General features: G+C 40.1%; 1 protein-coding gene across 1 annotated transcript in view; it reads left to right on the top strand.

Moving 5' to 3' along the window:
* LOC148009757 (uncharacterized) overlaps window positions 1–16,269 on the top strand; it is a 53,665-nt gene extending 37,396 nt beyond the window's left edge. The window contains exons 5-8 of the mRNA XM_087672332.1: window positions 12,656–13,067; window positions 14,064–14,198; window positions 15,606–15,866; window positions 15,965–16,269. Coding sequence (XP_087528458.1) covers window positions 12,656–13,067; window positions 14,064–14,198; window positions 15,606–15,826 — 768 coding nt within the window. The 3' untranslated portion in view covers window positions 15,827–15,866; window positions 15,965–16,269. The remainder of the gene's footprint in view (window positions 1–12,655; window positions 13,068–14,063; window positions 14,199–15,605; window positions 15,867–15,964) is intronic.
* The last annotated feature ends 11,727 nt before the right edge of the window (window positions 16,270–27,996 follow it).

Consider the following 27,996-nt stretch of genomic DNA (forward strand, 5'->3'; position numbering starts at 1 on the left):
TTGAAGAGAGGCATTTTAGTGTATTCAACCTGCAAGAGAGAGAGGAGATATTGTTGGTCTGATTTGCAGCCATTGGAGGACCTTTTGAGGCAGCCAGGGGTAAGAGAAGACTAATCAACAGCAGATGATAGCATCTTCAAGCTATTGAGATAGTGCAACAGTAGTAAATGACCGATTTTCTTCAGTTCTTTATGAAGAAAGACTGAAATTTCTCTCTCCTCATCATTCTCTCTTATCTCCTAGCCTTTCTATAGTCTTGTTTAGAAGATTACAGCATTGAGATCACTAAAGGGTGAGGAATTTTAGATTTCTTTGTTGTAAATTCTAATCTGTAGCAGAAATTAGGTTTTAGCAACAGCCTCTTGAAGCGTGCCAAAAATCGGAAGCTCCAAGACTTGGATTCAATAGGGTTGAAGCTATTTTCAGTCAAATTTAGGTAGAGGGACCAACAAATCAATGAATTTGGGGCTTTTTCCATCTCCATCAAAGTGCATGAAGGCCAATTGATTGCCCAAATCAAGGGGCAAATCGGATTAAAGACTTGCTGGTCATTTTGGACAGCAAGGGGAGTTGGAATACCGAAAGGGATTGGAAGAATCCTCTTGTACGTCAACTTCTTCTTTAATTAAGTTAAATAAATACCTAAAGGGGCACCAGTTTTGGAGCCAAGATGATATCCAATGTCCAAGATCATAAGTTAATTTGCAATTTTCAGTTTTGTTACAAATATTTTTGCTATAACTAAGTTATAATTAGGAAACTACCACCCACCCACAGAAGGAAGGTTGATTACACTAAGCCTCTTGGTGTGCTTTTATCTCCAGATACAAAGCTTAGGAAAGCTGATTGCCTAAAGGAGGATGTGGTTGCTAGTGCTATGTAGGGCATATCTTATGCATCAGCTTGTGGTTCTTTGATATATACTATGGTTGCAACTCGTCGTGACATTGCTCATGCAATGGGAGTTGTTAGTAGATTCGTGTTTAACTCTGGTAAGCCACATTGGGAAGCAGTGAAATGTATCTTTAGATATTTAAAAGGTACATAGGAAAAGTGTATATGCTATGGAAAAGATACACTAAAGTTATAGGGATTTTGTGATTTGGACATGGCAAGAGCCCAAGCGCCCTAGTATAAAGATGATGAAATCATGCAATGCATAGGAGGAATGTCGGACTTTGTGTGGTGTTGAGAATCATTAGGATATGCCCATACTCGATCTCAGAAGGTGGCTCCATGCTGACCAAGGGACAAAGAAGATCCACTTTGTAATATGAGAATACTACCTGAAAGGAGACCTTTGAAGATAATCAAAAGACATGATGAGTTGTAGAACTCAAAACTCAACCTCGGGAGAGAAGGCACTAGCTTTGTGACTCTATGCTAGAAGGAATACAAAGGCCTAGCCACCAAGTCACTGTTGAAGATCCAAGGGCTCCGATCTAGGTAGATTCTCTAGATCCTGGGTATGAGTAGAGGAAATGATTGCTCAAAGGAGAGCCACTCCTCGAAAGTGAAAGGTGGTGGTGTGAGAAAAACCTCATGGCACAGAGTGTCTCTCGCTAAATCGGAAGGAGTAGAAGTAGAAGCCCTTTGTGAGGCCGAAGAAGAACGGGAAGTCCCCTCTGAGAACAAAGTAAGAAAATCCCCCTCTGAATCCTAGTCTGAGAGAGAAAGGGAATCCAACCACTCATGGCTCACAAACTACGAAGCATCTGATGACGAAGGATGCGCCACCGGTTGTGCCAAAGTAGGTATTTGGGGCTTGGAAAAAGAAGCTGAAAAGCACCCAGAAGTGGCCTGGTGAACTTGAGTGGAAGAGATTAGGGAAGAAGGAGACTCAGGATGAGCTAAGGGTGGGAAACAATCGTGGACTCTCAATGGAGTAGATTGTAAAGGAGATGTGGGCCGTGGAAACCATTGTACCCGGAAGTAGGGGGGGAAAACCTCCACATAGTGGGGTGGCCTCCAGAAGGGCTTATCGCCTCGTAAGGTCTTAGAGCCTCCATGTCCTCGAAAGGACTTAGTGCGTATCGGTCGTGGCTTATTGCCTTGAGCATAATATTTCGATAGCCGATGTAGAACGATCTATGTGGCCCAAAAAAGAGAGGTGGCACAGAAAGTGCTAGGTGGGAGATACATACACCTCGGGGGGGTGGGGAGCAAAGGTCAAAGTTCACAGTCATCAATGGAACAATCTATGTGGCCCAAAAAGGAGAGGTAGTACAGGAAGTGCTAGGTGGGAGACACATACACCTCGGGGGGGTGGGGAGCAAAGGTCGAAGTTGACAGTCATCAGTGAAACGATCTATGTGGCCCAAAAAGGAGAGGTGGCACAGGAAGTGCTAGGTGGGAGACACATACACCTCGGGGGGTGGGGAGCAAAGGTCGAAGTTGACAGTCATCAGTGGAATGACCTTTCGTGCTGCAGTAGTAGTACCTAGTAGAAGGGCAATCTGTCGGTGGAGACGCTATGGTACCGGTGTGGCAAATTGGAGAAGGGAGGGTGGGAGGGAGAAAAAGGACATCTCCTAATACGCAATGGAAATGATAGAGAAATCAAATGTTAATGCCGAACCCGCCACTGGTCTTTGTCTTCTTTGATGAGGAGGATCTTTGTGGGCAAACGTAGCCAAGGAAGGTTGACGACAGTGCAGGAGAGATTAAAACGCAGGTGAAGAGAGAGAAATACTAAAAAGGCAAGTGAGGAGAGAGGACTAAAAATGCAGGCTTGAAAACAGCAAACACAGGAGGGAGCAACTGCCAATTAGGATGTTGATGCAGTGGAAGAAGAAGAGAGGTGGATGCTAAACCCGCCACCGGATTTTGCCTTCATTGGAGTAGAGGATCTTTGCCACTGTTTGAGTAGATCTAGCTCTGATACCATGTCAAAAGATGACGTACTAGCGAGACAGTAGGGTTTGCGGGGATGAACACGGAGTGAACTCGGTAAACACTGAGAAGAGAAGAGAAGAGAGAAGAAACTTTGATGAATGGAATGATGAAGATTTGAATCATGGAGTGAATGTGATACAAGGGTGCTGTAGCACAAGGAAGATGATGAAGACAACCACGAACCATGAACCGCAATGTCCTCTCGAAGGGGTGTGAGGGTGGTGGAGAGGTTGGAGAGAAGAGGTGACGGACTGAATAAATCAGCCGTAAGGAATGAGTGAGAGAATGGCTTATAAATAGGCACGGTCATTCTAGGGTGGCACCCCTTTTTGGGGCTGCAAACTCTAAATGCAAAACGCAGAAATGCAAAAATGCAAATTGCGGGTAAAGGGTTTCTCAACAGTCGATAGGCTAGAGAGAAGAGGTGATGGGCTGAATGAATCAGCCGTAAAGAATGAGTGACAGAGGCAGCCTATAAATAGGCAAGAGACTGTTTAGGGTGGCACCCTTAGGGAGGTCGTTGACTATCTAGGGTGGTGCGCCATTGTGGGCGCCTAGCCCCTTTTTGGGGCTGTTCACTGTGAATCCCTAAACACGAAATGCTAAATGCAAACTGCAAGTGAAGGGTTTCTTAACACCCTCTCTTAGAGTCTCTTTTTGGGGCTGTCCACTATGAATCCCTAAACACGAAACGCTAAGTGCAAACTACAGGTGAAGGGTTTCTTAACCACCCTCTCTTAGAGCCCCTTTTTGGGGCTGTCCACTGTGACTGTGAATCCCTAAACACAAAATGCAAAATGCAAACTGCAGGTGAAGGGTTTCTTAACACCCTCTCTTAGGCTCAAAAAGGGGAACAAGAGAAGAGAGAGATGGAGATTCAATACTGCAAGTTGAAGAATGCTCATGCAACAGGTGCCTCTTGGACGGTATCCCTCGTGGAAAAATTGTTCACTTGTCCAAGCACCCTAGTACAAAGATGATGAAGTCATGCAATGCATAGGAGGAATGTCGGACTTTGCATGGTGTCGAGAACAATAAAAATATGCTTGTTCTCGATCTTGGGAGTTGGCTCCATGCTGACTAAGTGAGGAAGGCAAAAAGAAGAGGAGAAAGAAGATGTAGAGGATCCCTAAGATTCAAGATTTCCACCTGAAAGGTAACGTGCAGTAAAGAACAATAGTCAGAGTGAACTGGAAAACCCGAAACTCAGCCTTGGGAGAGAAGCCACTAGCTCTGTGCATCCATGCAAAAAGGAATACGAAGGCCTTTTCAAGTCGTGGTGGTTGAAACTCCAAGGCCTTGATCTAGGTAGATCCTTGAGATCCTGGGTATCAATAGGTGAGATGACCGTTGGAAGGAAGTCACCCCATCCAAGGGTAGTAGAAGAAGGTAAAAGGCCTCCGCTAGGGTGTGTGAAGGACTGAGCGGTAGATGGGGACCCCCTTTGAAACTGGAGGAATAGGAGCTCCCTTTGAAGTCGCAGTGGATGTAGATGCCCCCTCGGAGGGCAAAGCAAGATCATCCCTCTCTGAGTCCCCCTCTGAGGTAGATAAGGAATCCAAAAACTTATGGATCATGGACTCTGAAATGTCTGAGGACGAAGAAAGTGCCGCCGGCTGTGGCAAAGAAGGTATTTGGGATGGTAAAGAACTCCTAGAGGTGGCCTCTGGAACCTGAGTAGGCAAGGGTGGAGCCCATGTTGAGCATTTGAATCCCCCTCTGAGGTAGATAGGGAATCCAAAAACTCATGGATCATGGACTTCAAAATGTATGAGGACGAAGGAAGTGCCGTCGGCCATGGTGAAGAAGCTATTTGGGGTGGTAAAGAACTCCTAAAGATGGCCTCTCGAACTTAAGTAGGCAAGGGTGGAGATGGATGGGACTCATGTTGATTAATGAGTGGACAACAATCGCTGCTTCTCAATGGAGCGGACTAGGAAGTCGAAGAAGAGAAAGGAATCGAGTAGCCATTGCCTCTCAAAGGAGTGGATTGATGAGGAGACGATATCAAACAATCTCTGTCTCTTGATGGAGCGGATTGTAGAACCGCGAGCCATGGTAGCCATTGTATCCGAAAATAGGTGGGAGAAGATTGCTGTCGGCATTGCGACAATCTCCAGGAGGTCATAGCGCCAATCGATCCTCCATGTGCTCAAAAGGACTTAGTGTGCATCGGATGCGTCTTATTGCCTTGTGTATAGTACTCTGATAGCCGATGTAGAATGATCTTTGTGGCCCAAAAAGGAGAGGTGGCATAGGTATTGCCGGGTGGGAGACACATATACTCCGGGGGGGGGGGGGGGATTAAAGGTCGAAGTCAGCAAGCATTGGTGGTGTGTTCAGTGATGCCACAATAGGAGCACCCAATAGACTAGTCATCTGTCGGTAAAGAAGCCATGGGTATGAATGTGCCTTGTTGAAGAAGGAAGAGGTCAGCCACCACGAACCATGAACTACATTGTTTGCTCTCAAGGGGTGTTAGAGTAGTGCGAGGCATGAACTACAATGTCCGCCTCAAGGGTTGGGAGGGTAGTGGAAGGGCTAGAAGTGAATTGCCAGTGGGAGGAGGATGCTACCAGCAATAAGAGGTTGTAGCCAATAGTTAGGGGTAGCCACCGGTTGACTTGGAAGAGCCGCCGGTTGCAAATGTAGCTTTCAGCGATAGAAGTAGATGTTTGAATGCTGTCAGTAGTCAGGAAGTGCCACCGGTAAGCCAGGCTGAGCCGCTAGTGGAGTGGACAGAACTGCTAGCAGAAAAACATAGGGTATAGCAGTATGATGGAGCCGCCAGCTAAAGGGAGTGTTGAGAAACCCTTCATTCACCCGCGTTTTTTGCGTTTTTGCGTTTTGCGTTTAGGGTTTGCAGCCCCAAAAAGGGGCGTCATTCTAGACTAACTGTGCCTATTTATAGGCTAACTATGCCTATTTATCGGCTGCCTTTGTCACCCATTCTTCACTGCTGATTCATTCAGTCCGTCACCTCTTCTCTCCAGTCTCTCCACTGCCCTCACACCCCTTTGGGAGGACATTGCGGTTCATGGTTTGTGGGTGTCTTCATCAGCTTCCTTGTGCTATGGCGCCCTTGTTCCCTTGTATCACATTCACTTCATGATTTAGTTCTTCATCATTCCATTCATTAGAGTTTCTTCTCTTTTCCCGTCTATTCTTAGTGTTTGTCGAGTTCACTCTGTGTTCCTCCCCACAAACCCTACTGTCTCGTTGGTACGTATCTTTTGACATGGTATTGGAGTTGGATCTGCTCAAATAGTGGCAAAGATCCTCCACTATAATGACGGCAAAGACCAGTTGTGGATTCTGCATCCACTTCTCTTCTTCTTTCATTGCATCAATATCTCGTTTTTGCAGGTTTCAAGTGTTTTTAGTTTGCTGCCCACACCTCTTTCGCGGAGGACATCTCTTCATGTATTCCAATGCTTGGTTGTGATAGCTAGAGTGTTGTATGTCTAGCTAAGAATGCCATGTTTCATGCATGCACCAAATACATAGATGCTCGGTACCACTTCATTCGACAGGTCTTGGATGATGGTCTTGTCACATTGACTAAGGTCAAAACCCAAGATAACCTTGCAGATGTTCTCATAAGAGTCTTGCAAAGGCTCATCATGAGCATTGCATTCGATTAGTGGGAGTTGGCTAGCTTAAAGGTACCACTTCGAGCCGGTAAGCGAAAGGTTGTTGGGTGTAAAGTCCCTTAATCTCTGTGTGTATAAACTTTTATAGGTGTGAACACACCCTTATTTGTACCCTAACATATAAATACATTTTATTATTTGTGTACTGTGACTTTTTGGTACACTCATCTTGTGATTCCAATGCGCACTCTCACTCTCAACATTGCTCTTGCTCCATTTCTATCTCGCATTCCAATGCGCACTTGCCTCAAGAGGAAGATAGGTGGTAGCAGCAAGGTAACATAGGGAATCTCTTTAGTGTGCCCAATGGTAAAGGCGAGTTTCTTAAGAGGGGTGGCTCCAATAGATACGTAAGGGGTAGAGGCAGCTTGGTGTTGGTTGGGAATTCCCCACAGGAGGGTAGCTTGAGAGTAGTGGTGAGATGCATTTGCCATGGACAAGATCCTTGACAATTGAGAATCAAACATACCCAATTGTGGGATAGTTCTATTGTGTACTAGTGAGATTTTGTATGCCCTATCACTTGTACTTATATCATACTTATTATTATGAATCTATCTTCTAGTTTGTGTATGGTAGGAGAGCTCTCTCTCTCTCTCTCTCTCTCTCTCCCCGCAAAAAAAAAGAGTACTATCCGCCATAGCTGGTTGATCCATCTTTGTAAGCTCCATACGCAATAATGGTATCAAAGTAGGATTGACTCGCCATCTGAGCCCATCACAACTCCAATGCTACCAATCTGCTTGTCACTTTATAGCTGCGCATTGCTTGTCCTTGTGTAGGGTTGCATGTGCCACAAGAAGAAGAAGAAGAAGAGGAGGAGGATCTTTGACGTGTTCCTGTCACCTAGTCCCACACGCGGTAGTAGGAGCAATAAGTTTGACTTGTCTTGTCAACGCTTGCTGTTGCTTATTGGATGCTTAGCCTGTCACTTGGAAATCTGTGCCGCCTGCCCTGAGTACTATCCACTAATAGTGTGCGCCGTCCGCCAACCTTGTGCTGGTTGTCATTGCTTCGGGAAAGTCTTTTGCTCGTTGATGCACCTGTCTCGAGTGTCTAACATTGTGCTTGCTTTGCCTATGATAGATGTCAGCCACATGCAATATTCAACAAAAAAAACGAAAAAATAATTAAAAAACTAGTTTAAAAATTACGTGTTTGGAGCTAGATACTAGCCATGCACATGCATGTGCTAAGATCTTTTTGTCACTTACTAAATATTTATGTGGGATCCTTTGGTTGTATTTTAATTCAAAATGAGTCATATTCCTTTTTATTCCTTTCCTTTTGATTCACAAAGGAGTTATGTTTTGAGGAGATTGTACCACTTCATGCATGGCCTCCGAGTCGAGCCCAAAGGCTATACTTTGGTATTCAGCCTCTGCTCATGTGCAGGGTTGTCTTCGTACGTAGTACGGACTGATCCGTACGATACGATCTGTACGATTTCGTACGAAAAAATGGGCACTTTTTGGCCACTCTACTGTAAGTCTACAACTTTCTTTTTTTCTTTCTCATTTCTTTTTTTTTTCTTCTTTTTTTCTTATTTCTCCCCCAAGCCTCTCTCTCTCTCTCTCTCAAGCTTCTCACACCCTCTTTCTCTCAAGCCTCTCTCTCTCTCTCTCTCTCTCTCTCTCTCAACCTTCTCTCTCTCTCTCTAGCCTCTTCCTCTCTCTAGTTGCACTAGTACCACGTACGAAAGGTTTGATACTATACCATACTTTAGGTACCGTACCTTATGTATTAGTACCATAAGGTACCAGCTTAATGGATGTATCTTTCCCATTCGAACCGCACTTTGGGACGAGCTAAATGGTCCTTATATTAATATGATTCTCCCATGAGATTAGGTTATTTGAGATTCAAACAATTTCTCTCAACCTTCTTTCTCTCAAGCCCACACTTCTCTTATTTGTATGATCATGCATGTATGATGTATCCACTCCCATCTATGTAGTTATAAGTTGTAAGTAGTAGTAGCGCATGTTGCGCATTCCGCATTAGGTTTTGGCATGTTACCCCAAAGTACTCATCTTATATACTCTAATAGCATTGCTATTTGGACTTGAAATATCTATTCTATTATCTTTTGTCCAAAATAATCAAGTTATTTTTTTTGTCGTATGAATATTGTACCGTACGTCATAAAATCTTAAGGTACCATTTAGTACCGTATTTTATCGTACTGCACCGTATCGTACCCTTCGTACCTGACAACTATGGTCATGTGCCTAGTGTCGATGAGCCATGTTGGCTTTTGCTCTGAGCTATGCACACACACCTCTACACCATGCCTTACCTTGGGTCCTTGAGCTTGTCTGTAGATCCTTCATAACTATCTTCATGTTGCATCTCTATTAGCTATGTATCTCCTTTGAGGATCATTGTATGGGATTAGACACTATTCCTTCGAGGTAAGGCCATCCCATTTCCTTTGTCATATGTTTCATGTCACAGGTTTAGTCACCCATGACCCAAAGGGGTGTTTGTTAGCTTTATTTATCCCTGTGTGTGAACACACATTATTGTGTGTAAAAGCGTGTCTAAGTGTCCACACCTTTTACACCACTTAGCATTAAATAAGGGTCAAAGGGCTAGATACACAACTTAGCCTATATATTCAAGCCCTATCACTTGTACTTCTATCGCACTTATTATTATCAATCTATCTTTTGAGTTGTGTACGTGCAAGAGTGCCCTACGTTCTATTTGCCATAGCCTGCCGATCCATCTTTGCAAGCTCATACCCAACAGCATAGCACAGGAGGGTGAAAATACAGCAGTCTTGGGGCTGATTGATGACGTAGGCAGGCTGAAATTCAGCATTTTCAGCAGTAAACAGCAGTGTGTACTCTTGGGCAGCAGGTGCCAACTCTAGAGTAGTTGTGGAGGCATCGGTGGTGTGCCTTTTGGTCTGGATAGGTCTAGACAGTGGCACTTGATGATATGGCAGCCATTGGAAATGGCTGGAGCCTTTAGAAAGCTGCCAGCAACCTACTGTAGGGAGTATGCTGCTGACACTGGTTGGAGGGCAGGTTACCATGACATTAGTAGGGATGGTGCTAGGCAGCAGAGCAAGCTGAATGCTGATGGAGCTACCTATGGAAAGCTAGTATTGGGAAGGAATGTTGGCATTAAGGCTGTAGATGGCTGAATGGGGGATGAACAGTGGCAGTCCTGCCTGGCCCCTTTAATAGAGTTCATTTGGAGGTTTGTCCTATGACACACTAAGGAAATTAAATAAATTGAAGGTCTTTTATGAGATTGTGCAAGAGCCAAATAAGTCCACCAAGAGTTGATGACTTGATTTGGACCTAATTTTTTATTGTTCAATAGTGTCCTGTGCTGTCTTATTGTTCACCTTCTTGTTGTCTATTATTAGGCAGCCCATTTTTTGCGTATCTGGCCACACACATGATTTTTCAAAGAATACCAACACCTCATTGTGCCAGCAGCAGAGATAGTCATGTTGGATGAAGTCAATGTTGACTGCCTTGCAAGTGGGAGATGATCTCATGGACAGGCAGGAAAGCTATGTTTATTGGTGGATCAGTTTGGTGGAAAAATTGAGGGCCTACTTTTTGTATGTCCTTGGGCATGAGATGCTATTGATAAGCACGAGTTCAAGGCTCTGATGAAGTAGATTAGGGATTATGGCCCTAACTACATATTGGTAAGAAGCAAGTCTTGGAGATTGGAGCAAGCCGTTGAAAACTCAAAGAAGATAGATGGTGTGACATTTGAAAGAGGCCCATCTATGGCATTCTTGCCTATTCACCATTTAGGTGTATTTCATATCCTCGCACAGGACAAGAAAGAGCGTTGACATTCTTTGCATTGAAGCAGATCAATGCCATTGAGTTGACTAGTCTACAGTGTGTTGTGGGTTTTGGTGTAGATGGTAAGCTTGTAAACTTGGTGTTGTTGTTGAGGGCTACCATAAACACATATTTTATCACTTCATATAGCACATTAGATGAATAATTTATTGAAGGGTATGGTCATGACTTGAGCCAATAATTGACAAGCTTGCTAGATGCTTAAGATAGCTATTCTTGTATATAACTTACGAACATTTGGTTTCTTTAAACAATGCAATGGCATTGAGACAACTTTTTAGACTTGATTAGTTAATCACTAGATGTGCATCTATGGAAGTAAAAGGTAAGGCAAAGGCAGAGAGCACAAAATCTTGGGATGATATGAAGCATGGTGATGCAATGATATAAATTATCTGAGGCTTGTGGATGCCACACAACCACGTATTAGGAATGTGTGTGAGGCTTGGGATGGGATGATAGAGAAGCTGCAAGAGCTAGTACTTGACAAGGACAGATATGAGGAGATCTATGATCTACGTTATGAGGTCGAACTCCTTTCACTTATCCATGTATGCAAGAGCTTGCATATTGGGCCCTAAGTTTCAAGGCAAATGTCAAGAGAATTGTAAAGAGGTTAGTGATGGTTGAAGACTCATCTTGGATTGTATGGAGATGTAAAATCAAAGGCTGACTTATTGCATATAGGTTGTTTTGTGGTTCATATGGTTGTGTTGAATGCACAAGAGATTGGTTCAAGGTTGTGTGAAGAATGGATTTTGATACTGATGGAACAACAAGGCAACAAGGATTTCTATGCACTTTCTCAGTCAAGGTTCCTGCTCCACTTGTTTGGAGCAATGGTGGTGTTCCCAATGTCAGATTGCTTCAAAAGAGAGGAGCTGCCTTTGAGTGGAAGAGTGAAGGGTCTGCTTTTGTTTGTGCAAACTTAAATATCTCGTAATGTTGTGATTGTAAAGGCTGATCCTATTAAGACAGTTTGAGATGAGCATGAAGGGGGTATATTCAACAAGATGGAGTCTGCCATTGGTACTCATTATCATGAAGCTAGTAGTTCCAGAGCTATTCACTCCGATTCTGATTTATGCCAGAGTTTTGGGAGTTGTAGCTAACTCCTGCTTCAGTCTTCAGTATTTTGTGAATTTAATAGCCTTTTATCTTTTGTATGATTTAAGCTGTGGGCTGCAGCCTATATTTTGCCACGTTGCAAGTGTCCTATGATCTATCATATGCTTTTCATTGGAGTCTTGGGACAGATATTTCACTTTTTGTGTGCACTTATAGCCCGTCTGTAAGTTGGATTTTGGTAAGTTTGGAATAAACGGATGCTTCCAACATTTTTTGTTCTTGTTTGTGTTATTCCTTCAAGAATATTTCAATCAAATGAGTTTAATAAATTAAAAGAAGCTTTTGTCTAATTTGCCCATCATTGGCCCTGTCCCCTGGTTTTGAATGCCCCCATCCCCATCCCATCCCCGTTCCCATCCCCCTCCTTGTCCCTGTTCTATGTTTCTGTGCCCTTCATTTGACCATTTGTGAGCAGTCAGGCCCACCTTTGGGCCAAGAAAATGCTTCAGATCTGGATAAACCTATGTTGATGAAACTTTTCTCTCTTTTTGGCTGAACAGAACCTTTTTTTGGGCTTTTATCCATACATGGATGGCATACCTCGCTTGGGAGGAGAACATCAAGGCACAAGTTGCAAATTTTGACTACTTAGTGTTTCATCTGCAAAACAGTTAGAGACTTCAATCCACACAGGGACTGTTGCCAATGCTTGGAACAAACTCCAGTGGTTTTGGACTTGTTTCATTTTAGGTGGAAACTTGGTCTCTACCAAGGATTGAATTGAAATGCACAAACAGAAAGCTTTTGATTTTGTTGTTAGAATGTGCACACAGGGAAGGAAATTGTGATTAAAATATGTTATTTTGAGTGTAAATTTGGTGAATGTGATTTTCCTGTCCACATCTGAATTGGGGCAGCCTGTAATCATGGTTCAAACTTTGATCAAAGAAAGGAAATCCTAGGGACTACACGTGTCATTGATGTATGTGTTTAATAACGAAGCAAGGATTGTTGGTCTGCCATCATCTTATCGTGTGGTCTTTGTCCTAGATTCTACATCTATAGCTGCAATGTTGCTGAACTTCTGTCTCTTGCATAAAAGGTCTTGGTTGTGCTCAGCAGGTGTGGTTGTTTCCCAGTGGTTACTTCCCAACCTCCTTTGAAGTTGATTGTTTATCTGGTGTTTTGTTGATTTGTCAGGATGCTGCAAAAGGTGGACACAATCGTTCCGAGAACAATCCTGGCATGGAGGGTTCAAAGTATGGGGCTGGGATGGAAGGCTATCAATCTAAGATGCAAACTCCAGAGGATCGTTTACCTAAAGCTACTCCTGGCTCAGATCCCTCTACAGAATGGACTAAGCATTCTGCACCAAATGGGAAGACTTTTTACTATAATGCAGTGACTGGTGCTACACAGTGGGACAAGCCATCTACTGCTGGTGATGCCCAAGCAATGCATCAAAGCCAGCTTCAGCACACACATGGGCAAGCTGTAAGTCCTGAATTGGCTATGGTGCAGCAGCAGCATCCGCCTGTGCCAATGCAGCAGCAGCAGCCACCTCTTCAGCCACATGTTTCAGCACCTGCTTACCCTCAACAGGCCAACTATGGTGAGCTATGTACTTTATCTCAACTGCAATGATTTTTAACCTAGAAACAGTGTTCAGTGGCAGGGTGTTGCCATATGCATGCTACTGTATCTACCTTTCAGAGCTGATACAGTTTTGCTCCTCTCTTTTGGAGGGGCCAATGAAAGATTGTTATCAGCTATGATGAAACTCCCAATCTTGACCACATTCATCTTTTGGTGCACACGTTCTGAAATTAGCTTTGCTTTTAACCAAATATATCACTTGCACTTTTCCTGTTAGGATTTTTATGGCCTTTCTTCCACCCTAGCTTTGTAGGCTACAAAGCTGGTGGCTCCAGACTTCATTTGGATGTGTGCAGTCTGCTGGCTATTCTGACAGTTGGTCACTGATTGATACTGAGACAGCTCATGATACTCATTTGTTTCTCACCTAGCTTGGCGTCTGCTGGCTGCTCTGACAGTTGGTCACTGATTGATACTGAGACAGCTCATGATACTCATTTGTTTCTCACCTATCTTGGAGGAGTCTGTCTCCAGCGTATGTACTCGTGCATTTTCATGGCCTTCCTATGAATTGATGATGTCGAGCCATTCATTGTAGTAAGAGCTGTACTGGCTAGTGTATTTTTCTGCTCTTAGCACTTGATATTCCACTGTTGCCTGTTGTAAAGGTGACAGCTTTCCATATTAGTAAGAGAGGGATTCATTGTGCTACCACAGAAAGGCATCAATGCATCACCACATTCTTATGAAATAAAAAGGCTTGTATTATTTAAAGGGAGATTACAGAGAGAAACAAGGAGGTAGGGAGGATTGTGTCAATGGATTTTTGAGATTCATGTCTCCAACAAATACACTTTAATGGTGAGCCAAGAGAAACTACACAGAGTAGATGGTCATGATATTTCTTAGAAAGTACATTTTTTATGAGGCACAATGACTGGAGTATTGAAATAATTATACAGTTTTGCATCTGTTCTTGATCCACCTGTACTAATGATCACCAACTTTTCAGGAATAAATCTTCTGGTATTTGGGATATCTGAAGGCATTAGTGATCGTGATTTGGCAAGTTTCTTTCTTCCATACGGCAGAGTTCTGTATGCTAAAGTTATGGTTGATAACAAACCCGGAGCTGTTCAATTCTATGGTATTTCTTCTTCCACAGTTCTGTATTGGTCTTTATTATCTCTCCCTCATTGACATTATATTAGTAATAACCATATATAATTTACTTTTTATAAATCTATTATCTTATGTGGAATTTAAGGAGTAAGACACATATACAATTTATTTTTCGTAAATCTATTATCTTATGTGGAATTTTCAGAGTATGTGTTTGGGGCTTTAACTGCTCAAATTAGATGAACAGCAGCATATGCTCAATAATATTTGGAGCATTACTCGTTCTGAAATGAATTCAGATATGCTTTTTGGTTCTAGTGTTTTTCTAGGCTCCACTTGTCTGAATTGTTACTCATGAGATGTTGGTCTAGACAAGTATTGTTAAATGGACAAGAAGGAAACTTCTCACCTCATGTTAAGGTCAATCAAGCATTGCTCGGATATTTACAGGATCCATCTTGACATCATCCTTTGAGATGATGCCTGAAATAATTAATCTGTCAAAAGAAGTCATTTCTTTTTGGATCTCTTTTTGGTGTTGATTTGCAGCTTGTACTTTCTCAAAATCCTTAGATGCTGCATTCAAATGTTTGTGATGTTCCTTTTGATTCTGGGAATAACCAGGATTTCATGAAAGAAGGTACCCATAAACTCTCAGTACTTTTGAAAAATTTGATTATCTTTTGGTTGAATGTAGCAGGTGCAATTGTCAAACCAAAGGCATGACAAAGTATTCGATGGTGACATAACTGCTTGAAAATTGTCCGTATTTGTGCATCTTTGGCCTTAGTTTCCATTCCCAACCACCAATGACTAGTGGAATCCTCAAGATAGGTCCCATCATGTCTCATCTTAGGTTTTTTGAAGACATGCTCATCTGAAAAATTTGCCAATTAAGACTGATACAAAATGCTAAAGCCTTCTCAATATTATCTTTATCACTAGCTTTCAACTTTTTCTCTTTTCTTCTGATGAGTGGTTATGACTTGCTCTAAGCAGCTCTAAAGAAGAGAGCATAATATCTGCTTTGATCATGCCGAGTACACAATGTGGGAAATTAATGCTGTTTCCCAGATTTCTGATATGATTTTTGCTGCTTAGTTGATACAATTTATGTCTTTCTCTGCACTTATGCAGTGTTTTGATAGAGCTCTTTGAGTTCATCTGCTTGCAAATTTTGTTCTCTCAACTAGTCTTCTACCTCCCTGAAAGAAGCACACTCACAAATGTGATGCTATAATTTGATGTGGCACAGTTACAAAATTGACATTTTGCAAACTGGAACTGTTTACTTGCTCTTTTATGCTTTGGAGAATAAAAGACCAGCTTCTTACAAGCTCATGTATTGAGTGTTATTTTCATGTGCAAGTTTTAGAAGAAAAATTTCCTTTGGTCTTGTTGTGAGGCTGCAAAAGAAGTGTATTGGATGCAGGACTTGTCACCATGGAAAATTTGCCTGCTGCTGAGGCAGCTGTAGCAGCAGTTAATGGTATGCTTATTTTGGGGAGGCCTATCAAGGTGGAGATACAACCAAGGGAGCAAGTGCCTCACCCAAGTTACCCCCAACAATCTATGCAGCAAAACATGATGCAGGGTGGTTTACCTCCAGGCTGGCAACAGCATGGTGGTCCTGCTGGTGGGTGGCCCCGTTAGCTAACAAAACTTCGGAAGGTCTGGTATACATGAATCTGAGGTATGAACCAACATTAAATGCTATATCAGATTGCTTGTTCGATGTTGAGAGTGTCATGGAAGATAAAAAGAATTGACATGCAAAAATATGCCATGCAGGTTAAGTCTACGGTACGCAAGGCAGCATGCTGTCACGTTGAAGTGCAGAGGGCAGTGAACTATAGCACATTTTCTTCTCTCTTCCTTTAAGATGAGTGGCTGCTTAATCCCAGTAGCCTGTATGATGGTTTGGAACCTGGATATTCATCAAAGATGAGATATTTTTTCAGTTTTTGACAGTAGTGCGCATTTTTGTTGCACTTTCAAAAGGCCTTTCTAATTGGATGTGTACCAGGGCGAGAGTTTCAAACTGACATTGTTAGTTCTTTTGACAGTACTCAACGTTGCTGCACTTTTGAATGGCATCTTTAAGTGCAAGTGTACTAGGGTGAGAAATAGTCTCAAACAGAGTTGCATGCTGCAAGCATCGTATGCAGTTGAAACAAGTGTGCAATGATTTCTGTTGTGCTTAGTGTGCACAAGGTTGTGTATGACCTATTGTCTTACTTATGATTGAAGTTCTGCGAATGGTCAAAAATGTTAAACGAGTTAATGGGCTGTCCTTTGAAGAGTTATTGAAGTCTTGCATGTGATCATAGCTTGTGGAAGCCACTCAAGTGGGTTCTTTCTTTGCTTGGTAGTAATCCCCCTCGATTCCTTTGGCATCACCAAATCTTGTCATACTTGGTAAGTACTAAGTGCAGAGCCTGAAATAGTCAATCTAAGGAAACTTGAGCACCTAATAGAAGCTCAAAGCACTTCGTTATGTTAAGCCTTGATTGATTCGAATTCCCACTGCCATTTTGAAGAGACTAAAAGAGTTTTTGGAGAATATATTTATATTGGGCTCTTGGACCAGAGTAGAGTGTCCAAAGTGGAGACTAGTAAAGAAATATAGCTTTTTGTGGAATTTAGGTGGATGTTTGCTAGCATTGCCCATCAGGGCATATGCTATTACAATGAAACGGAGAGAAGGTGATTCTTTGAAAGATTACCTCTAGTTAATTTAACTGGCATACTTTTAGAAAGCAATACTAATAACAAAAGGGCAATGTTCTTGTGCGCGTCATATGCCCTTGTTACACAATTTCAGAACTATTGTAATGCATCTCATCACAGCTTGTCTCATAATCTCCTGTTGATCTAACTCTTTTACGTGAAGCATCTTTGATATTTTTTGCATGAACCAATTCCATCTCTGAATAACTAAACATTCCATTCTACAAATCTAATATGACTTGTTAAGAAGTGAGTTTGCATTATGACAAGAGCAAAGGAGCAGCAATGCCAAAGTGAATAATGTTCTGGGACTCCTAAATTTGAACCGGCTCCAGAAACAATGGGCTTGAACTAGGATTAAATGGATGACGTATTCAATTGTCATTACAAAAAGGCTTCTAACTATTGTTTTTCTTTGGGAATTTACAAAATGCACTACCCTTTCAGCAAATCATTTCAGATAATAGAGCTTGCCTATCAATAGTCTTTAGATTGCAAGTAATAGAGTGATAATGGTTCATACAAACTTGGTGATATCAACACAACTATGGTTTCTATAATTCATTTCTTATCTTCAAAGAAACCACTAGGTGGGCGTTCAGACTTCAATCAATGTGCAGAAAATTGTTGTGGGGGTAATGAAGTTTTAGAGTTGTGGTTACAAAAGTGCCTAGTGTGTATTTGCACAAATTAGCATTGGTTCTTTCTATTTTCATTGGAAATTTCAATGTGGAAAGGCATATACTTTTGCAAGATAATTAATTTGCCTTAGAGTTGTGGTTTCAAATGAACTTGATGTGTGTTTGTTCAAATTGAGGTTGATTTGCCTATTACTAAAGGTTTTATGATTAGCAAGGCATATTTTTGGATATTTTGTTTGGAATATATATATTTTTTGATATGCAACTCTCTTGACATCCCTCATATGGAAAATAATTTGCTAGATAAAGCTCATGTACAAAGACATCTCTCATAATGATGTAGGCTATAATGGGAGGGCACATCATATAATTCATGATAAAAAAGCATTCATTCGAGTAAACTCTGTGATCATTTTTCAACTAAGTCATCACAAAGCTATTTCTTCCTTAATAGAGGTACTTGCATGATATTGGCACTTTTCATTACCATGTGTATAAATTGTCAATCTATTTTTCATGTACCTAGCACTTATTTTCAATGGTGGTGATGCTCAATCCATTTTACATGTACCAAGCACTCCTTAGGATTGTGATTGAGCTCTATATGAAATGTGATCACTAGGACATATGTTAACATCATGCTCGTAACATTATGAGCATCCTCTGTAGCCATGAAAGTTGAGCCACTAAGCGTACAACTAGCATTTCATGGCCGCATGTCTCATAGTAGTAAAGCTTTTTTCTAGAGGGCAATTAATTAGTATCTAGAAGTAATTATAAAAATACATGTATGTACATGCATAGAATATACATAAGGAAATAACTGAGTATATGGTAAGAGGACAATACTAGTGCTATTTTTTAGGATTAGATGCATCTACACAACTAAACTTTGTCAATGTAGCTAGATTTGACAATTACATCGACTTAACAGAATTCCATCCTCCCTTGATCTTACTTTGATGGTAGCCTTCATTTACTCCAAGAAGCTAAGTTGCACCTTGCTAGTGGTCATCTAACTCCTTTTTAGATCTTGGATGTAATCCTTACATTTTCAAGAAAAGATTTCTAAGTATTTTGGCTAAGTTTTAGCTTGATATTATGGGATTGTTCATTTGTAAGGAGAACCTTTATCACCATTAGTAAAGTTTGTTATAGAGTAATAGAGAAGAAAGTCTACCTTTATCATAACATTTTTTCTTTAGGGATGTTGGATTTAGGGTTGCATGATTGTGCATGCACAACTTGGAGAAGAAAACGCTTGAGAGCACACAACACAAAGTGTATTGAGAGGTGTTATTATAGAATATCCACTAGATTAAGTTTGCCTTGGAGTAATCCTTATGACTATTTATTTGTAAGGAGAAGAACATTTATCCCTGTTAGTAAAATTTGTTGTAGAGCAATCAGAAAAGAAAGTCTACTTATGACAACATTTTTCCTTTGGGGATGTTGGATTTAGGGTTGCATGAACATGCATACATAGCTTGGAGAAACAAAAAGCTTGAGCACACAACAAAGTGTATTGAGAGGTGTTAATATAGAAGATTTATTAGACTAAGTTTGCATTAGAGTGAATGGGCATATATTCAAGGTGGGGGGGGGGGGGGGGGGGAATCTCATATTGAGAAAAAAAACTGCCTTGATGGTGCTTCACTCATTATTATAAAATATGGTAACAAATACTGTTGGGAGTAATGTTGTAGGCAAGAGCTAGTACTCATGTATAGGAAAATATCATGCTTGATGGATTTTGATTAACCCAAAGCTTTGCAAAATGCCTCAAACTTCTCACAATGCAAAGCCTTTGTAAAAAGATTTGCAAGATTGTTTTAAGTTGTTACATAGATGAAGCTAATCTCTATTGTAGAGAGTCTCTTCATGACATAATAATAATGCACCTCATTGTGCTTTGTGTTAGCATGGAATATTGTGTTCCATGCAATTGCTGAGATGGCGATACTAGGTGATTGTCCAATAACCAAATCATATAAAAGTGTTTGAGCCAAATACACTTAACTATAGTTGTGAAAGTTGCCTTGGTACTTTGCTTCACAACTAAAAGTTACCATAATTAGTTGCTTCTTGCTCAACCATGATGTGCCTGAGTTGCCAATCATGAAATAAAAACCATTTATGGATATATGAGTATTGTAATAGGTAGCCTAGATAGAATTTGAAAAAGCATATAAATATATCAATAATGATCCCTTGTTGGGATATGATAACCCAAGGTGTTTAGCATCCCTCAAATTACAAAACAAAAAGGTTAATGCATGTCAATGCTTGGTGATTGGGCTATTTATAAGCTTGCTTACCTGTGAGGCTCCAAACTAAATATCAGGCCTCATAATGCATATACAAATCAAGCATCAACCCACCCATTGATAAAGAAAGACATCAAAACAATCTTTGGCATCATCAATACTCAAGGTCAAGTGTGTCTCCACACGAGTAGTGATAGGCTTGTAGTCTTGAAGATCAAATTTCCACAGCAATGTTTAGACATACTTTGTTCAACACAAATAAATTTATCCATCACATTGGTTGAAATGAAGGCCCAAATAACGATGTAGTAGGATGAAATTTGACATGTCAAAGCTGAATTTAGTTTAGCTTTAAAGTTAGCAACATATGTCTCATTAGGATCAATATATCGCATGCCATTGACATAAGTCACAATCATTAGAGGAGCATCACCCTAAGTCTAACATATAAGGTAATCTTAGTTGGGGTACTCTTATAACCACATGTAGTCAAGTTTGCATGTAGTTGCTCACACTATGCTTGAGGTGTTTGCTTCAAGTAATAGAATGCCTTCTTCAATTGTAGACTTTGTGTTCTTTCCCCTTCTGAATGAAACCATGAGGCTCAAAGACATCACTTCCTCAGACAAGTGACCATTTAGAAATGTATTTTTAATTTTCAAGTAATTTACATTCAAACCATTATAAGTTACTGATATAGAAATGCTACAAACACTACTATGTATCTTGGGTTTTAACATGTAAACTCACTTAGTACAAACGACCTTTTTTCTAAGAGATAACTCACGTAAGAACCAAGTGCCATTTTTGATGACATTATATTCAGATTGCATAACAACCATCCAAATTTTGGAATTTCATATCTCTGTTTTAAAAAACCAAGCTTATCCTCATCACACATACTAGAAATAGCCAACACATAATAATTTGATGCATAAGAGGCATTGTGAGAGCTAGAACGAGTATGACTAGACAAAGTTTATCCAATGTACTATCAATTAACATTTGTACTAGCCATTGTGAGAGCCAGAACGAGTATGGCTAGACAAAGTTCATCCAATGTACTATCATACAACATTTGTACTAGCCATTTTTGCATCTCAATAACAAGTGCATCATTTACACTTGTATTAGATATAGGCTAATTTGTGGGCTCCTTAGCACCTTGCATAGGTTGGAAAATTACCTCAATTGGTGCTACATTTGATTGTCCACCATTGAAAGGAAGCACTAAGTGTTATATGTATTATATGAGTGTAAATTTGTATTCTTGGTACATATAAGTAAAGGTTGCATGACATCTTTGACAAAGACAATATTAAGACTAATTGAAATATGCTTACTTTGTGGATGGTATGATTTGATGTAAGATTATGATCAACAAAGATACATTTCACATACTTTTTATTCAATTTATTTGTGATGTTATATAGGTACTATTGCATGAATTAGGCAACCAAAAATACACAAGGGAATAGGAAACGACTTTTCACATGTGAAGCCTCATATGGAGTGATAGATTGCAATGTTATGTTGGGACAACTATTTAAAATGCAAGTTGCACACATAATAGCCTCAAGCTAGAAACCATATGGAAAAGCTTGACTTTTGATTATACATCATGCTGTTTTCATGAGATATACCACACATTTTCCATGATTTTTGAGCCTATATAACCTATAATATAGTGAACTCAATGTAATACTTATATCAACACATAAGAGATCACGTATTGTACATCCAGCATCCAAAAATTTGATAATCAAGATAATCTTGGCAAGTGCAAAAATTGACAAAAGCTTAATTTTTTGTCTCTAGGATATACAAAGCATTTGTAAGTGTGAAACTACAACCAATAGTAACAATCAACACAATGTTGCTGACTCCTTTTACAATGTAATTGTGTTGTTGCCCTTAGGGGCGCACTCGAGAGAAATGAACAAATGTCATTGCATAGTAATATGCATATAGTGGCACCATTGTCAAAGTACGATATATGTGAATCCATAACAGACATACAAAAACCATGCAAGAAAGGATCATAACTACATTTTACACTAATGTCCACTCTTTATCTTGGATAACACTTATAGATTCTAAATTGGAAGGAAAGGCTTTTGCAACCACATACTAGCCTATTTCTTCTTAACCTCTTTTGTAGCTAGTTTGGGATAGTCATGAATCACATAATTTGTTGTCTTACAATACTTGTACTAGGTTTTAATATAATTTCTATTCTTATGATTATTAACTATTTTTGTCTAAATAGTTTTTGTAGATTTCAACTTATTAGTAGAAAATGTAGCTTTTTCTTTACTTTTTTGACTCATCCAAATCATAAGGCATTGGGATTGTGCTTTATCATCAAACGCAAAGTGGACATAAAACTTTGATGAGAATGTAAAACACCATTGAGAATAATTAGTAGAAGTGAGTTGTCTAGCGAAATCTCGTACGAAATAATTAATTGTTTCTTAAGATGTTCAATCCTTGTCAAAAAATTGTCCGTAAAGTCACCTTCATCCATATATTCACTCTGTAATTGTTTAACAAGTAAGCAAACATGCTTTATTTCTTCATTGATGCAAGCAAACTTGCAAGTCCCAAGCCTCTTTAGTCCTTTTATACAAACAAATGTGTGGGATCATGGTGCATTTAGTAGATAATGCAATTAATGCATAAGCCTCTGTGTTTTTGCCATCTCAACAAATGTCTTTAGGAGTAGGTGATATTGCTTTAGTATTAACTGGAGAAGAACTGAAACTTGCAATATTCTTAAAAGCACACACTTAAGTTTCGCTTCTATAACCATAAAAGGACATACTAATTCCCTGCACAATAATCCAGAGCTAATATAAGCCCGAAGTGGATATTTGGTTTTGTCCAAGTTGTCCTCAATAGCCAATATATGGAACACATGTTTGTTTCTATCCATGGCCATTGATTACACTTGATGCAAACATTGTAGGTATAGAGAAAAAACTACACAAATCCACCATGTGCTATGTAGCTGTTAACTGCAAGAAGCAATGCTGGAGCATAATATCTTGGCTTAAATGGAGCATACTTTTTGGATTGTGCCATGAAAAATTCAAAGATCATTGCTAGAATGCCACAAAGCGGGTGTACACTTAAATTACCAAGAAATTACATCACTTGCCATGTAATTCCAAAAGCTGAGCTCAATCTTGTGCAATTTGTAATGGTGGTGTAGACTCCCAAGGCAAAACTGAAGAGATTCTATTTTATTCTCACCGTAGGAAAGCATGCAATAAGAGGTGACTGATCATTGGAACAAAAAGAGGGCTAGATACCCAAGGGGAATGGGAAAACCCTAATCCTAAAAAGCTATATTTAAAGGATGAGATTGAATAGAACAAGGTGTTCATGTGTGTGCAAACTCCTCATTCTTGCCTTCTTGTTTTTACCATTGAGAGAGAGAGAGAGAGAGAGAGAGAGAGAGAGAGAGAGAGAGAGAGAGAGAGAGAGAGAGAGTGTGTGTGTGTGTGTGTGTGTGTGTGTGTGAGGGAGAGTGAGATTAATGAGAGCAAGGGAGTGAGAGTGTGAGGGTGAGGGACCAAGTGGTGAAGCCTCATTTCTTCTTTCTAGTGTTTTCTCATGTCTATACCCATGCTTATCTCTTGCATGCAAAAACCATAGAGGATTTGAGAACCAAGGGAGTGCATCATGGATCATGGAGCTTGCAATGTGTGTCTTTTGTGTTTGAAGGAAGGCCATGCATGCTAACTACAAATGGATCATAGCATTTGTGACATACAAGAGGCCAGGTCAGAGATAGCCATTGTGCTTTGTAATTGAAGCTTCTAAAATAATAAGGGTGTATCCAATGTCCCATTGTTGAGTGCATGTTGCCCAACGTTTTGGTTTCATTGTCAAGACCAAGGGTATGTCGGTCGATGAAGTCACTAGTGCATCGTGCATTGCAAAATATGAGGGGTGTATGCCTGGTAGCTTCAAAATGTGCATGCGGTAGTTAGGACTATTGTCACATAGTTCCAAGTCTTAAAAAGCCTTGATTTACAATGAATAAAATTACACAATATTTATTTTGGTTAAGAATGAAGTTTGATGAGAATAGCGCAACGTTAAGGAAATACACTTTCGTCAATATGCACAAGCAGTAGGAATAGACCTTGGAGATACATATGTATAATTTGTGCACGCAAGATGAAGTGAATCGATCATGAATTTCGTTGCTTGAAAAATTTGCCTTGATAGTAAGAGTCCTTGGATCTATTAGGACATGCGATAAGCAAGAACGATGAAAGAGAGAGGATTCTCAGCGCATGAACAATGGTATAGGCTTGATTTTTATCCCCAAAAAAAGCAAAAAGGCAAAAAAAGGAGGTGAAAATAGAAGGCAACAGCAAGTGTGCCACCCTCTCCACCTTCCTTTTTTGGAGATAATCCTCCTCTCCTGCAATCGATTCCTGCTATCTTCCCTCCTTGCTCATCAGCACAACAACATCATCATCATCATCATCATCACCTTCCTTTTTTGGAGATAATCCTCCTCTCCTGCAATCGATTCCTGCTATTTTCCCTCCTTGCTCATCAGCACAACATCATCATCATCATCTTCATGATCGTCTACTGCCATCGTTGGCATCTCCACCATCGTCTTCATGACCTGAAGCAGGCCGCTAGCTGTCATCCGCATCACTTGGGGTCTATACAATCATTGTTGGCCTACCTCTACGCCATTACGATCATCATGGACTGTAGTGTGACCAACATCTCTATCATCGCCATCATTATCATCCGCGACATGACATTTGGCAACACGATCTGTAGCATGGATATCGCGGACAGTAACAACGCCATCATCATGACCTGCAACACGGCATTTTCCATCTTTCACGAGCAGCAGCCCCATCATTGCCATCATTACCATCATTCTCATAGCGACATCCAACACACAGTAAATTGGCAACAATTGTTACTGGTTCATCCTGGCATAATCAACATCGTTATCGTTATCGGAATCGTAGCCAGCTTCATCAACATTATCACGACCACCACACGCAGCAATAAGGTTGTCATCATGATCATAACACGGCTACAACAAATCGTTGCTTGGAGATTCTGCATCATCAAATATCATCGTCATCATCAGCAATAGCACGATCATGGGCGGCAATGTTGTCATCATCATCACCATCGACTTCATGGCCTGAACCATCATCATAATCGTCATAAACATAGCCTTGAGCATCATGAGCACTTGAGGTCCTTCGGAGACGAAGGAAGTATGGCCATTGCAGAAGGAGAAACCATTGGAACATCCCTAAGAAACCATCGCACACAGCACCACGAAAGGGAAAAGGTATGAGTTTATTGCACATCATGTGTTAACATTGAATGAGCCTCGGGGATTGGAGGGTTAATGCAGAGACAGAGAAGGAAGGACTCTCTCAACTTCTCAAGTCCCCATAAGTCACATTCACCTTGTGGAAAGGGAAAGTGCACACTCGTGGGTGAGACTCGAGAGAGCGGCCCAAGCTATCAATCTATGGACTAATCGATGCATTTAAGGGGTTTCTAAATTTAGTGCACTTGAAAATTTGTAATACACATGTTTGGATCCTCTTAAAATTGATGCTCAAAAGAGAGAAATGCATTGTACACGAATGGCTGCATTTAAAAACCTTGCGGAAATTGCAATCAATGATGAATAACTTTTCTTTCTTGTACACGAATGGCTGCATTTAAAAACCTTGAGGAAATTGCAATCAATGATGAATAACTTTTCTTTCTTGACAAGCTTCATATACATCGTAGCATCACCACAAAGCATTGGTGCACAAATTGTATCATTGAACCCTATGTGCTAGTGTGCACCCTTGCATGGCAATGTGTGTGCGTGATCCGTAAACCCTTTATATGCTTGCACATCCACCCTATTGGAAAGGGAGGATTGCAACAAGTAGCAGGGAAGGAAAAAGGTGTTTGTCGCACCCTTGCCACACTTTAGTGCACATGTGCACTAGTGCACTCTATCCTCCATCTAGTACACCCCATACTTTGGGGGGGGGGGGGGTCACCTTATGGAAGCCCTCTATATAACGTGTGTTCAAAGAATACTTTAAAAACCCATTAAATTTTTTTTCACCATTTTATATACCCCTTTTGTGAATTTTGAAGGCAATAGTTATATTCCCTCTGTAAATCTAAATTTCGAATCCAGTGTGCATTTTCATGGCCCCTTCTATATAGTTCAAATTAAAACATGATACTACAATATTTTAGCCATGGAATTCTCACAATGATCCAAGATGGATATTCGGACACGATGTTAATATTATGAAACTTTTACAATAGCACTGCAACATAGAGCTATACACAAAAAACTCCAAGATTCACATGTCCAAAGCATGTTTTATACATTTGGATTGTGTAGTATGATAAAGGCTGTATACTATAAAAAAGAAAAATACATAAGTATGTTGACTTCATTGCTTCCATGACTAGCAATCTCCATGCATTATGCTGCTTGAGAATCCCAAAAGATCAAAACAACACAAAATTGGTCTGAAATCAAAACAAAAAAAATTTTCATCTTGTCAATCACTCACACATCAACAATGTGTGCAAAGTATATAGCATAATTAAAATCAAAAGAAAAAGATTAGATATTACTTACAATATATGCATCATATTTCAATCATGATGCAATAGTGATACATCACCTTAATACTTCTGCTACAAAAATATACATCTATCAATGTAGCACATTGCCATATGACTAGTTTGAAGGGATCTTAAAAGAACTCTTCGGTTGCAATACTTCAACTGCAAAGAGTATACCCCAGCCTTGCCAAGTTCTAGCTTGAACATCCATTACCTACAAGAAAGAAGACACTACAATAAAGATAATGACCTTATTTAGAAAGACAATACAAAGCTTATCATAGATTACAATCACTTACTTTGAGCATGAAAATAATTACTCAGTGCACTTGAGAAAGTCATTAAATATCTTATAATCATTCTCGTCTAGTTGGTATCTATCATTTGATGCATTGTATGCTTAATTTGCCAATGTGATGATTGACTCTATAGCAATTTTATTCAAGTTAGTTAAGTCATACGTGAACATACGTTGTCCTTTCACCCTCTGGTACCAACCAAGCTGAACTTTTATTCCTTGAGGTCAATTTGTCAAATCAAAGCCCTGTTTATAATCCACATATCTATGTCCTAATTTTTCCTCATCTTTTGGACTTGGCCAAGATACCATGTGCCATGAGACTTATCCATTTTATTTAAGTTTGTGGCTTTTCCATCTCTCTTTGGATGCTTACAGTATCTTGCATGTCATACACAAAACATATTGCACAATCACAACCTATCCCAAAGCAATTCACATTGCTTGATGATTGTCATTTTGATTCATGAATGAAATAGACACCTTGCCTCACTGTTGTTAATCGATCTTTTGAAAATGTTGAATTCCCATTCAATTGGTTGATCAATGTGGACTTGAAGATATACTTTCCATCAACTACTACTGTTGGGTTAATATTTTCTCTTTGCAATAGTGCCTGAGTCACGAACTTCATCGAAGAGCCCATCGATTTCATGTCAAATCTCACTAAGAGCAATGATCTCATCATCCCCATCTGAAACCTCTTGTAATTGCTGGTCATCACCACTTGGTTGTGCAAAGTCATCATACTCATCGGCCTCCCCATCTCAGCATCTAGTTTTGACCATGTCAAATCTGTATCCTCCCAAGGGTGTAACTACCAATTCAAGTTATCTGCCTTGCTAGGTTTCAATCCCAATGACTGACACGACATTTGTGCTTGATGCAAGCCCTCTTTCAAGGCATCCGCTATTACATCATCTAAAGACACACATTCATAGTTGCCTAAATCTATGTCTATAATTTCATCTTTTTTATTCAAGCATTTTCATACATGCTCTTGTTTTTTATGAGCTCTTGAGAAAACCAGCCCATCTGAACTACATTCATGCATGGCAATCTTATTCAAACTGCCAACACTATGTAGCAAATATCCAAAGTCAAAGGTTCTCTCTTGTCCCACCATACCTCCAATTTTACTAAAATAAAATTCAGCTATTGCATTCAATCTTGTGAGATGCAATGGACACTTGGAGAGTAGGATAAAAGTCACGAAAAACCTTTATGAGAAGCACA

This window comes from Lygodium microphyllum, chromosome 30 (assembly GCF_053477565.2).
Source record: "Lygodium microphyllum isolate KBCC chromosome 30, Lygodium_microphyllum_v1.1.10, whole genome shotgun sequence".
Classification (NCBI taxonomy): Eukaryota; Viridiplantae; Streptophyta; class Polypodiopsida; order Schizaeales; family Lygodiaceae; genus Lygodium; species Lygodium microphyllum.